The sequence below is a fragment of the Emydura macquarii genome, unplaced genomic scaffold (assembly GCF_026122565.2).
Source record: "Emydura macquarii macquarii isolate MOO-44397 ecotype Brisbane River unplaced genomic scaffold, CSIRO-AGI_Emac_v2 contig_1253, whole genome shotgun sequence".
NCBI classification, from domain to species: domain Eukaryota; kingdom Metazoa; phylum Chordata; order Testudines; family Chelidae; genus Emydura; species Emydura macquarii.
The window spans coordinates 47,328,407-47,342,410 of record NW_027131390.1 but is presented as its reverse complement, the minus strand read 5'-3'; the positions used below and the strand labels follow the sequence as shown (position 1 = coordinate 47,342,410).

The window sequence follows — 14,004 nt, the reverse complement described above, 5'->3', positions numbered from 1 at the left end:
TTATGGCAGCTGAAAACAGTTAGCACCATTTCTTCATGTCACCACATGTAGCATTTCAAAAAGATAGGCTTCAGATATTACCAGATAACTCCCACAGTGTTAGTGACATAATTACCTGTCAACTCATTGTCTTGACTTCCAGTCACATTCATTAAACAAATCAAGTAAGATTTGTAATGGTTATCGGCTGACACCTGTAAGATGGCGTTTTCAAATTCTAAAAACAGGAACCTGAAAAAACAAGACTGGAATAAATTTCTGCTTAAAAGAAACAAGGAGCGTTTCTGAGTAACCTGTCAGCAGCGAAGGGCTAGATCCTCAGCTGGTGTAAATCGGCATCATTCCATTGAAGTCAATTGAACATCAGCTGAGCATCTAGTCTGTGATATTCAATAATTGAAGATGGTCCCAATTTTAAGTGCATTGATCTCTTTTGCTTTTCTCTCACAAACAATAGGAAAGTCCTTTGTGGAAATTCACTCAATGAGCAAAAAGAAAAAAAATTATATTAAATGGTCACTTATTTGAATGAAAGTAACTATTTGATCTTAAAGGCACGGAGGGAGAAACTGAGAAGCAGGTGGAAGTCATTGAACTAGGGGGAGAGGTGAAGGAGTTTAGTTTTCCTAGGGTGAGATTTTCAAAAGCATCTGGCATTGGCCTAGCTCTGCTCTCTCTATAGTCAATGTTTAAGGCTCCCATTGACTTCAGTGGGAAGAGAGAGAGGCCAACACGCTTTTGAAAATCTCTCTCAGGGGTTGTCTGGTTTAGTGACTGTGAAATCTTCCTCACCCCATGTTCTCATTGTCTATGTGGTTTGAAACCATAAATAATGATGTCAGGCATCAGTCACAGAACCAGAGAAATGGCAGGCTGGAAGGGACTGCCAGAGATCATCTAGTCCAGCCCCCTGCACTGAGACAGGACCAAGTAAACCTGGACCAACCCAACAATGTTTGTCTAATCTATTCTTAAAAACCACCAATGACAGGGATTCCACAAGCTCACTTAGCAGCCTGTTCCAGACCTTAACTGTTCTTATAGTTGGAATACTTTTCTTAATATCTAACCTAAATCTCCCTTGCTGCAGATTCAGCTGATTATTTCTTGTTGTACCTTCAGTGAACATGGAGAACAATAGATGGCCCATCCTCTTTATAACAGCCCTTAACGTATTTGAAGACTGTTATCAGGTCCCCCCTCAGTCTTTTTTCTTAACACTAAACTTGCCCATTTTTTTAAACCCTTCCTTATAGGTCAGGTTTTCTAAACTTTTTATCATTTTTGTAGATTTCCTCTGGATTCTCTCCAGTTTGAACACAGCACTCCAGGTGAGGCCTCACCAGTACCTGGTAGAGCATAACAGTTACCTCCCGTGTCTTACTTACGATACCCCTGTTAATATACCTAGAATATTACGCTTTTTTGCAACTGTATCATATTGTTGGCTCATATTCATTTTTTTACCCACTATCACCCCCCGATTATTTTCAGCAGCAATACTGCCTAGCCAGTTATTCCCCATTTTGTAGTTATGCATTTGATTTTTCCTTCCTAAGTGTAGCACTTTCCACCTGTTTTTATTGAATTTCATCTAGTTGATTTCAGACCAATTCTCCAATTTGTCAAGGTTGTTTTTAATTCTAATCCTGTCCTCCAACACACTGGCCCCTCCCAGTCTGTAGTCATCCACAAATTTTATAAGCATATTTTCCACTCCATTAGTGCTTAATGGACAAGTTACAAATTACTTAGACAAGTTAGATTTCTTGAAGTCACCAGGGCCTAATGAAATATATCCTAGAATACTCAGGGAGCTGACTGAGAAGGTATCTGAGCTATTAGCAATTATCTTGGAAAAGTCATGGAAGATGGGAGAGGTTCCAGAGGACTGGAAAAGAGCAAATATAATGCCCATCTATAAAAATGGAAATAAGGAAACCCAGGGAATTAGAGACCAGTGAACTTAACTTCAGTACCTGGAAAGATAATGGAGCAAATAATTAAGCAACCAATTTGCAAATACCTAAGATAATAAAGTGATAAGTAACAGTCAGCATGGATTTGTCAAGAACAAATCATGTCAAACCAACCTGATAGCTTTCTTTGACAGGACAACAAGCCTTGTGGACATGGGGGGCGGGGAGAGTGGAAGATGTGATACAACTTGACTTTTGATACTGTCTCACATGACCTTCTCATAAATAAACTAGGGAAATACAACCTTGATGGAGTTACTATAAGGTGGGCACATCATTGGTTGGAAAACTTTTCCCAGAGAGTAGTTATCAGTGGTTCACAGTCAAGTTGGAAGGGCAAATCGAGTGGAGTCCTGTAGGGATAAGTTCTGGGTCTGGTTCTCTTCAATATCATCATCAACGGATTTAGATAATGGCATAGAGAATACACTTACAAAGTTTGCTGATACCAAACTCGGAGGGGTTTCAAACGCTTTGAAGGATAGGATTAAAATTCAAAATGATCTGAACTAACTGGAGAAATGATCTGAAGTAAATAGGATGAAATTCAATAAGGACAAATGCAAAGTACTCCACTTAGGAAGGAACAATCAGTTGCACACATACAAAATGGGAAATGACTGCCTAGGAAGGAGTACTGCAGAAAGGGATGTGGGGATAAGAAGCTAAATATGAGTCAACAATGTAACACTGTTGCAAAAAAAGCAAAAATCATTCTGGGATGTATTAACAGGAGTTTTGTAAGCAAAGACACGAGAAGTAATTCTTCTGCTCTACTCCACGCTGATTAGGCCTGAACTGGAGTCTTGTGTCCTGTTCTGGGTGCTACATTTCAGGAAAGATGTGGACAAATTGGAGAAAGTCCAGAGAAGAGCAACAAAAATGATTGAAGGTCTAGAAAACAAGACCTATGAATGAAGATAGAAAAATTTGAGTTTGTTTAATCTAGAAAAGAGAAGACTGAGGGGGAACATGATAACAGTTTTCAAGTACATGAAACGTGGTTACAAGGATGAGGGAGAAATATTGTTCTCCTTAACCTCTGAGGAAGCAATGGGCTTAAATTGCAACAAGGATGGTTTAGGTTGGACATTAAGAAAAACTTCCTAACTGTCAAGGTGGTTAATCACTGGAATAAACTGCCTAGGGAGGTTGTGGAATCTCCATCATTGGAGATTTTTGAGAGCAGGTTGGACAAACATCTGTCAGAGATGGTACAGATAAAGACTGGTCCTGCCTTAAGTGCAGGGGACTGGACTAGATGACCTCTCAAGAGCCCTTCCAGTCCTACGATTCTATGATTATCCCAGTCATTAATGAAAATATTGAATAGTACCAGACCCAGGACAGCCTTCTGAAGGCCTCCACTAAATATATTCCCCAAGTTTGACAGCGAACCGTTGATAACTACTCTTTGAGTACAGTTTTTCCACTAATTTTGCACCCATGTTGTAGTAATTTAATCTAGACCATACTTCCCTAGTTTGCGTATGAGAATTTCATGTGGAACTGTGGCAAAAGCCTTACTGAAAATCAAGATATATTGTGTTTCCAGCTTTCCCCTTATCCACTAGGGTCAAAGAAGGAAATTAAGTTGGTTTGACATGATTTGTTCTTGCAAATCCATGTCGGCTATTATTTATTACCCTATTTTCCTCTAGGGTGCTTACAGCCAGTTTAATAATTTGTTCCAATATCTTTCCAGGTATCTAAATTAGGTTGAGTCATTTATAATTCCCTGAGTCCTCTTTGGTCCCATTTTTAAAGATAGGTACTATGTTTGTCCTTCTCCAGGCCTCTGGAGCCTCGCCTGTCCTCCAGGAGTTTTCAAAGATAATTACTAATGGTTCTGAGATTGCTTCAGCTAGTATCTTAAGTACCCTACAGTAATTTCATCAAGCCCAGCCAATTTGAACACATCTAAATATTATTTAACCTGTTCTTCCCTTATTTTGGCTTGTGTTCCTTCCCCCTTGTTCTTAATATTAATTGTGTTGAGGGTCTGGGTCCCAATTTTCCTCTTTAGTAAAGACTGAAGCAAAACAGGCATTAAACACCATAGGCTTTTTCATGTCATCCATTAGCTATCCTTCCCTGTTAAGTAGGAGACCTACATTTTTCTTCATATGTCTTTGCTCCTAATGTATTTATAGAATCTTTTCTTATTGTATTTTATGTTCCTTGCTAGGTGTAGCTCATGTAACTTCAATGTAATTTTGCTCCTTTAATAGACAAGTAAAATAAACTGCAAGCCAGAAGTTATTGTAGATTCTACAAGAAATTGTGACCATTATAAATTGGAAATAAATTAGCTTACTGTGCGACCAAACTCTTAGGAGACAGAATTTGTTTGCCTTCATTCCAAGTCAGGGTCTTGTTGAAAAAGGTTTCCGCCATAACACTGAAAGGATGAGTAACACTGTCAAATACAGTATCGAAATCAGCTCTGTTAGTGGTGAAGTCTGGGTTGAGGTTCATTTTCAATAAGGTTAGTAGATCAGAAGAGTTCAGTTTCTTAAGAACGTAATGAGTGGCTTCTACTATTGCTGGAGCTAACTCGCTGTGAGCCAAATCCCTTTTCATTACTTCCAGCAGCTTCACATGCCCCGCTGCTTCTGTCAGGTTCCCTTTGGTGGTTAGCAAGTTCTCAACTGCATTCCAGACTCTGGAGAAATTCTTCCATTCAGAGAGGCTGGAGGCACTTTGGACCATCTGTAGCAGTTCATAAATTCTGGAATTCCTCTGGATATCAACCTGCACATTACTGAGGAGAATGAAGAAGTTCATCCAATCCACTGAGCTGCTAGAGAAAATTTGTGACTTCATGTCTGTCTCATTCAAGATAAAAGGAATCAAACTGTTTAAAGGATGAGACTTAAATAATTTATCCATACTCTGAAAAGCTGGTGATAGACAGGTTGCATTACTCTGGCGCAGCTTCTGAGAGATTGCGGTCAGAGTTTGATACTTCCCTTCTATCCAAGGATTCTTAAAGTTAGAGACAGTATTTAATTTTGAAAGAAAACTAGAAGAAAACTGTAATGACTGGATGATACATGACAGCTCACTTGAAAAATATTCACTATTGTTTTTATAGATGCTGGCAAATTCTGGAGTCTGCTCTAGGTTTCTTATTGCAAGTTGAAACAAGTTGGTAAATGATTGATTTTCCATTGTTCTGGTCTGAATGTTCATAGAAGGAAACAGGGGTTTGCAATGGTTTCCTGATAAGGACTCACTTAGTGTAGCATTTTTAAACAGCATCTGAAGTGTTATGTAAAGAATATCTTGGACAGAGCAGTTCTGTGGCTTTTCATTATCACTGTTACCTTCCCCTATGAAGGGACGCAAAGCTAAATGCAAGAGACCCAACATTTTTGCTTCTAACAAAGTATTGTGCTGTACAGAAGTCTTGTTAAATTCCTTTGGAAGGAGCAAGTGTGAGAAATTATAGAGAGCATCAATTTTTTCTTTACTGGATGCTTTGCCCAAGTTGGTGTCAGAAAGGATTTTCATTCCCACCCTCAATATTTCAGACATTCTCTGGGTGGATTTACTGTCAAAATTCATCAACAGAGCAATAGTTTCCAATTCACTGATATTAAACTTTTGCCGCAAGTCATTTAAAATGAATATACTCTTTTGTACTGCTTGCAAATACTTTGAGACATTGGCTTCTCTGGAGTCTTCTCTACCATACTGTTGGGATGCAAGTTCTATCAACTGTTCCAATTCATTACTGAAAGGGAAAATTGAGCCATTTTTCACTGTATGTAAATGTTTTTGCAATGCATCTAAAAGAGGCTTATAGGCAAACACATCCGTGCTGTTCCATTTCATGGACCATAGTATTTCAGCAATGTGCCAATAGCTGTTCAGCTCATTCCATTGAGCTCCATCAGTGGAATTTTGGATACTCTGCATTACTTTAGGCAGGGAAGAGATCAATAAGTAATGGTGAGTTATGTTCACCGTTGCCATGGTAGCAACGAGTTTCTGGAGGGATAAAAGCTGTTTGTTTAAAATGAGTTGATACCAAATTAATCTAGATAAATTTAAAAAACTTTGTGTTTCCCCTGAATTGGGATTAGTAGAGAAAAGTCTTTCAGCCAGGATTTCATTTGGTGCGGCAAATCTTTTAAACATTTTCTCCAACTCAGGTTTGTCGTTTGTGGTAGAAGTTGAGCTGAGGAAGAATTTTAATGAACTAAATATATCTTCCAAATAGGAGGGTTTCATTCCCAAGCTAGAGTTATGAAAGAACTGGTGTGTTTTTGATTTTCTGGGAGCTAATCCAATGCCAACAAAAATAAGAGCTTTTTTCATCATTTCGAGTAGTTTCACACTGGAATTCACTTCTGTCAGGTTCCATTTGGTGGTCGTCAGATTACCAATGCTGTTCCAGACTCTTGAGAAATGTCTCCATTCAGACGGGTTGGAGGCATTTTGAACCATCTGTAGCAGTTCATATATACTGGCATTCCACTGGGAAACAGTTGGCAGTAGACTGGAAAACAAAGGCAACCTATTCCAGTCCACTGAACTGTCAGAGAAATTTAGTGACTTCAAGTCTGTTTCATTCACAATAATAGGAACCAAAATGTTTAAAGGATAAAACTTAAATACTCTATCCATATTCTGAAAGGCTGATATTAGGCAGGTTCCATTACTTTGGGGCAGCTTTTTAGAGAGGGCTGTCAGAGTTTGATACTTTTCTTCTATCCAATGATTCTTAAAGTTAGAGACAGTGTTTAATTTTTAAAGAAAACTAGATGAAAACTGTAACGACTGGATGATACACGACAGCTCACTTGAAAAATATTCACTATTGTTTTTGTAGATGCTGGCAAATTCTGGAGTGTGCTCTAGGTTTCTAATTGCAAGCTGAAACAATTCAGTAAATGTTTGATTTTCCATTGTTCTGGTCTGAATGTCCATGGAGGTAAACAGGACTTTGCAATGGCTTCCTGATAAGGTCTCATTTAGTGTGGCATTTTTAAGCAACATCTGAAGGATTATGTGGAGAATCTCTTGGACAGAGCAATTCTGTGGCTTTTCATGATGATTGTTACTTTCCGTTAGGAAGGGACTCAAGGTTAAATGCAAGAGATCCAACATTTTTGTGTCCTGTGAAGGATTTTGCTGTAAGGAAGTCTTGTTAAACTCTTTTTGAATTAGTAGATGTGAGAAATTATAGACAGCATCAATTTTTTCTTTGTTGGATGCGTCGCCCAATCGGGTGTCATGAAGGATTTTCATTCCTACCCTCAATATTTCCAACAACTTCATAGTGGTTTTGTTGCCAAAATTAAAGGGTAAATCAATCATTTCTAATGTACGGATATTAAACTTTTGCTGCAAGTCTTCTAATACGTACAGAGTTTTTTGTATGGCGTCTATGGCCATTGAGATATTGGCCACTCTGGAGTCTTCTCCACCATACTCTTGTAACGTGTGGGTTGCAAATTCTATCAGTTGTTCCAGTTCTTTATTGAAAAGAACACCGGAAACATTATTTAATGTGTATAAATCATTGTGCAATACATCTAAAAGCTGTCCATAGGCAATGATGTCAGTGTTGTTCCATTTCATGGACCTTAGTTCTTCAAGAGTACGCCAATAAGCATTCACCTCCTTCCACTGATCTTCATCAATAGAATTTTCAATTGTATGCATAAGTTCAAATATGTTTCCCATTAGGTAGAGGTGACTCATATTCACATTCATCACACTAGCAAAGATTTTCTGGAAAGTGAAGAAGTACCCCTGAAAGTCTTCACTGATGGTAGGTTTAAGAAAAGAATCTGAAAACACAGATGGGATGTTTTGCATTGCACTGAGATAAGTTTTTATGTCTTCACCGAATGATAAAGTTGTATGAGGTAACTTCATTTTGATACTATCCCATGTCTTCATTGTATTAAAATTAGTCTTATTTAAAAATGCTAGATCCCAAATCACTGTAGCTAATTTAAAAGCACTTTGAATTTCTTTCCTATGAGCAGCTGTACTGAAAATAGAAGTCCTGTTAAAGTCTTTCTGAAGTAGAAGAGATGTGAAGTTATAGACTTCATCAATTGTTTCCTCACTTAATGGTTTCCTTAATTTATAGGAGATATTCATTCCCAACTTCAGAATTTCATACAATCGCTGTATGGTGTCATTCTCAAAATCTGTGAATGGATTTAAGTTTTCTAATTTGTTTCTATTCAAATTTTGTTGGAAGCCTTTTAAAAGATATAGGGACTTCTGTATGGTTTCTAAATCTTTTGAGAAAACGGCTCTTTTAAAGTCTTCTCCATCAAACTCTGGTAATTTGATTTTTCTAAAAAGAAAGAATAGTATTTTAGAAAATATGAAATCTGTATAAGTGAAAGCATAAAAGCAGTTGGGAGGAAAGAGCACACATTTCAATGACATTTTTGTTATTGTCTGTGGCTCTGTGAGTCCTTTTTTTACCTCCAAACTTCTTCCATCTGAAATACCAAACTTCGATTGTCTTTCCAGTTTATGGAGAGATTGCAAATATCAGCTACTATTGAACTGTTATTTTTGTCTACAATGGAAGTAAAAAGAAGATGCATATGTTATTTTGGAAACTGAACTTAAAATTATGGTTATATTTGCAAACTTGGGTGTCTAAAGTTAGGCACCCGACTTTAGATCTATATTTAGACTGCTAAATAAGTGGCCTGGCTTCCCCATCACTGTTTTCCCCATCCAAGGAACATCTTGGACCACAAACATCTGGCTGCTAGCAGAGCTACTCCACTAAAATTATCAGTATCTTGCTGCCAGTAACACATCTGGATGTGGGCTGCTTGTTCAGCTTCCTGTGCTCATCTTCAAGGCCCTTCACAGTTCTACTCTTCCTCAATTATCTGCTCTTATCTCTCTTTGTATCACCTCCCATTCCCTCTGCTCTGCAAACATCGCCACCTTGACCCGCCCCCCTTGCATTTGTCCATTTCTCCCACCAATCAATTTCATGCTTTTTCCATACCACACCTTAGGCATGAAATTCCACTCTGTACTAATCCCACAACCTCCTTATCAATGCCAACGTCTACCATCCATGAATCCTACTGATCAAGACATTAGCAAATAGATGACTAGGTAAAGGAGAATCTGAAGAATAGCATATTTTGTATATGTATATATAAAATATGCTTTATCTCTCTCCTGACCACTCGTATAATCCCACATGAGTATACCGTACAGCAAGTTTCAAAGGTATGCCTTCACTGCCAATAAATGTGTTTTTACAGCAAGATAACCACCTTGAGATAGCTATCTCACTGCAAAATCCCAGTGGAGACAAGGCATGGCGTTTTCATCTCTATGTAGTTAGCTGAGTTCAATACTATACCCTCCACCTGGGACTGACATCTACACAGAAGTAAAAATACGGTGCTTTGTCTCCACTAAGATTTAAACGTTTTATTAGAGGAAATGTTTAAGCAAAAAACAAAAAAACAACGGTCAGGGTTTACAAGGCACAGTAATACAATATCCAGGGATGGTATGCAGTGGGGGGGTTGGGGGTGATTGGGGATCAAGGGGTGGCAGCAGCATGATGAGCTGTGGCCCCGTAGGAGGGGCTGGAAGTGTGGGGCTTGAGGGTTGCAGGGGGGTATGTGGGTACTACACTGAGAAAAGTTCCAGAGGGGTAGCCGTGTTAGTCTGTATACAGCAAAAGCAACAAGAGTCCTGTAGCACTTTAAAGACTAACAAATATAATTTCTGCAGGCATAAACTTCGTGGGCTGTAAGGAATAGAAATCACATAGGAGGCATATATATACATATCCAAGGGTAAGTAACAACAATGGGGAAGGGGGATAAAAGCAAAGTCCATTCAGTTAGAGTAGTTGAGGCCTATACCCAACTGTTGATTAGGAGGTGAGAATGTGTGAACAGTGACAATTACTTCATGTAATGAGATAACCATTCCAAGTCCCAATTCAGACCCAATTTGATTGTGTCAAGTTTGCAGATGATTTCAAGCTCAGCAGTTTCTCTTTGAAATCTGTTTTTGAAGTTTTTTTGTAGAAATATGGCAACTTTCAAGTCATTGATAGAGTGTCCTGGGAGAATGAAGTGTTCTCCGACTGGTTTATGGATGTTGTTATTTTTTATGTCTGTTTTGTGTCCATTTACTCTTTTGCGTAGTGACAATCCAGTTTGGCCAATGTACATGGCAGAGGGGTATTGATGGCACACGATGGCATATTTAAATGTTTTATTAGAAAATGTTTAAGCAAAAAACAAAAAAGCAATGGTCAGGGTTTACAAGGCACAGTAATACAATATCCAGGGATGGTATGCAGTGGGGGGGTTAGGGGATGATCAGGGATCAGGGGGTGGCAGCAGCATGATGAGCTGTGGCTCCGTAGGAGGGGCTGGAAGTGTGGGACTTGAGAGTTGCAGAGGGGTATGTGGGGAGAGGGGGATGCTATCCAATGTGGGGGGAGGGTCCCTAGGAGGCATTTGCCAAGGAAGGCAGGTGAGTTCATGTGCGGGAGTGGGAATGGAGGTCTGGGGAGTTCAATGGTGTGCAGGGGGTATGTGGGGACAGGGGGACGCTATCCAGCATGGAGGGAGGGTCCCTGGGACGCATTTGCCAAGGAAGGCAAGCGAGTCCATGTGTGGGAGTGGAGGTCTGAGGAGTACAATGGCGTGCAGGGAGATATATGGGGTGGGGGGGACGCTAAGATGTGCAGGTAAATGAGCCCCTTATGGTGTGGTTGATGTGGTTAGGGCCAATGATGGTGTCACTAGAGTTGATGTGTGGGCAGAGCTGGCAACAGGGTTTGTTGCAGGGGTCGGTTCCTGGATTGGTCTTCTTGTAGGGTGTACAGTTGCTGGTGAGTATTTGCTTCAGGCTGGGGGGCTGTCTGTAAGCAAGGCTAGGTCTGCCTCCCACAGCTTGCGCAAGTGAGGGATCATCTGCTAGGATAGGTTGTAGATTCTTAATGATGTGTTGAAGAGATTTTAGCTGGGGGCTGTAGGTGATGGCCAGTAGTGTTCTGTTGTTTTCTTTGTTGGGTCTGTCCTGTAGTAGGTGATTTCTGGGTACCTGTCTGGCTCTGTCAATTTGTTTCTTCACCTCTCCAGGTGGGTACTGTAGTTTTAAGAATGTTTAGGGAGATCCTGTAGGTGTTTGTCTCTGTCTGAGGGATCGGAGCAAATCCGGTTGTATCTTAAGGCTTGGCTGTAGACAATGGATCGTGTAATGTGTCCAGGGTGGAAGCTGGAGGCATGAAGATATGTATTGTGGTCAGTTGGTTTTCGGTATAGGGTGGTATTAATGTGACCATCCTTTATTTGTATTGTAGTGTCCAGGAAGTGGATTTCTTGTGTGGACTGGTCCAGGCTGAGGTTGATAGTGGGGTGGAAATTGTTAAAATCCCAGTGGAATTCTTCATGGAACTCTTTCCCATGGGTCCAGTTGATGAAAATGTCATCAATGTAGCATAGGTAAAGGAGAGGTACTTGGGGATGAGTTTTGAGGAAGCGTTGTTCTAGGTAAGCCATAAAAATGTTGGCATACTGTGAGGCCATGCAGGTGCCCAAAGCTGTGTCACTGACTTGAAGGTATAGACTGGCTCCAAACCTGAAGTAGTTGACTTGAAAGTTGCCATACTTCTACAAAAAAACTTCAAAAACAGACTTCAAAGAGGAACTGCTGAGCTTGAAATCATCTGCAAACTTGACACAATCAAACTTGGTCTGAATCGGGACTTGGAATGGTTCTCTCATTACAAGAAGTAATTGTTACTGTTCACACATTCTCACCTCCTAATCAATGGTTGTGAATAGGCCTCAACTACTCTAACTGAATGGACTTTGCTTTTATCCACCTTCCCTATTATTGTTACTAACCCTTGGATATGTATATATATGCCTCCTATGTGATTTCTATTCCTTACATCTGACACTGAGAAAACTAATTCATGTTAATTACCACGCTGTAAAAAACATACCTTTTTGGGTAGTGTAACAGTGGGTTAACTGAGGAAGAGTTTTGTGTTTCTATTGGCAATGAGACATTTCATTTATTTATATGGATCAGTTAAAAGCTGAAGGGACAATTCATTATGCTGAGCCCTTAACGGGTTAGGACCGATTTGGTTGCCTACAAGCTCACAGTATCGTTCGCCTTGGTATTGCAGTTTTCCAACAACGTTGCAGCTAGTTTGAAGGATCTTACCTTGTTCTGAACAGTTCAGGGAATACAAAAGACGCAAAACCCTGTTCTGGATAGCTTTGATTCCATCATTACTCATGACTGGTGGAGAAACCTTTTGAGGTGCCAGTGGAGTGCTAAGGGGAAAAAAACAGTGAAAACAAATTGTGGCTCAAGGTTTATAGAGAGAAATAAAAGAGTGTTCAGGTGGGAAATAGCTGGAGTGTGGCATATCATTCTTAAAATACATGACAGAAAAGATGCTGCTCTAACGTTTAATTATGTGTCTGCTTGTGCACAAAATGCTAACAAAGGGCTTTGAAGGAAACTCATAGCAGTATATTAGCAGACATGCATAACACTGTATACTCATTAAATTCACTACTATGAAGAAGCTCAAGCAACATTTATACACTACTTAAATTCTCAAAATGGGGCTTAAGTAGGACTAAAGTGATGCACAGACCCAGGGATGCACTATGCCGTGTGGATTTTATCTTGAAAGAAACCAAGAAGTATAGCAGGTAAGGATCAGGACAAAAAAAGAAGATAAATGGATGGAAGAAGTATGACCATTTCAGATGATTCATTTTTTCTCTAAAACATTCAGACTGAAGAGAAACAAGGAGCCGTTTTAAATATTAGAAAAGAAAAAGCTGGTAATTAGGTTTGTTGTATTACAGTGGTATTCATTAAAAACACCTGTTCAATATTCACAGTTATGATCTGATTCAAAGACTATTAGAGAGACACGGGGAGGGGGGGTGAGGTAATATCTCTTATTGGACCACCTTCTGTTGGTGTGAGAGACAAGCTTTTGAGATTACACAGACCTGAAGAACCTGACCTGAACAAGAGCTCTGTGTAACCTTAAAAGCTTGTCTCTCTCACCAACAGAAGTTGGCCCAATAAAAGATATTACCTCACCTTGTCTCTCTAATATTCTGGGATCGACACAGCTACAACAACACTGCATATATCCAAGGCCATTGAAATCTTTGAGAGTCTTTTCATTGACATCAATGGGCATTGGATCAAGCCCTCTATGTTCTACATGTATAAGATTCATGGTAGGTGCTTTTGTGCAATTCAGCATTGCATGTGGAGTTACAACTGCTGCCCTGCTTACATACTGCAAGAGATATTCAAACAGCATAGAAGAGCTGATTTGTACTGTGTGGATGAAATTAAAAACTAGGAGTGTTTGCTAAGTGTGTCCATAATTCAGGTTGCCAACCCTCCAGGATTTGTCCTGCAGCCTCCAGGAATGAAAGATTAATCTTTAATTAAAGATTATGTCATGTGATGAAACCTCTACATGTCCAACCCAAATTTGCAACCCTATCCATAATTCATGTTTGCTTTGCTTGCAAAATCACAGTTTCTCCTGCTGGATAATAAAATTTGCTTCAAAACTTTCTGCACATTATGTTACTTTAATTCACTGCTCTGGTATGGCAGCTTCCCATATGTTAATATCAATGTCACAGTGGGTGGAGATCTTTTTTGTGCCTCTTGATCATTCATCTATAAAAAAAATCACTGAGCAATATTTTTTTGGGGAACCTGGTTCTTTCATGTAGAGGACATGCCCAGTCTGGCTAAGACGTACTTTCATAAGCATAATTTCAAATGGTATTTGTGCAATCTCTTTGCAGAAGCCCATTATTGTTGCATTTATCATGCTATGTATACTAGGTGCCACTGATGAAATTCTGCATAGCTCTTTGATGTACAGGTGATAACTTGTCCCTATTTCATAGCTGTTGAGTGAGATGGAACAGCACAGTGAATGTTATGTCTTCTTGTGTGATACAGTCCCAGTTACAGATTTGAA

The 14,004-nt window shown here is 39.5% G+C and overlaps 1 protein-coding gene across 1 annotated transcript in view; it reads right to left on the bottom strand.

Annotated features, from left to right (window-relative positions):
* Positions 1 to 14,004, bottom strand: part of ABCA12 (ATP binding cassette subfamily A member 12) — a 118,362-nt gene that overhangs the window by 78,443 nt on the left and 25,915 nt on the right. The window contains 4 exon segments of the mRNA XM_067549809.1: positions 116 to 231; positions 4,297 to 8,304; positions 8,439 to 8,535; positions 12,192 to 12,304. Coding sequence (XP_067405910.1) covers positions 116 to 231; positions 4,297 to 8,304; positions 8,439 to 8,535; positions 12,192 to 12,304 — 4,334 coding nt within the window.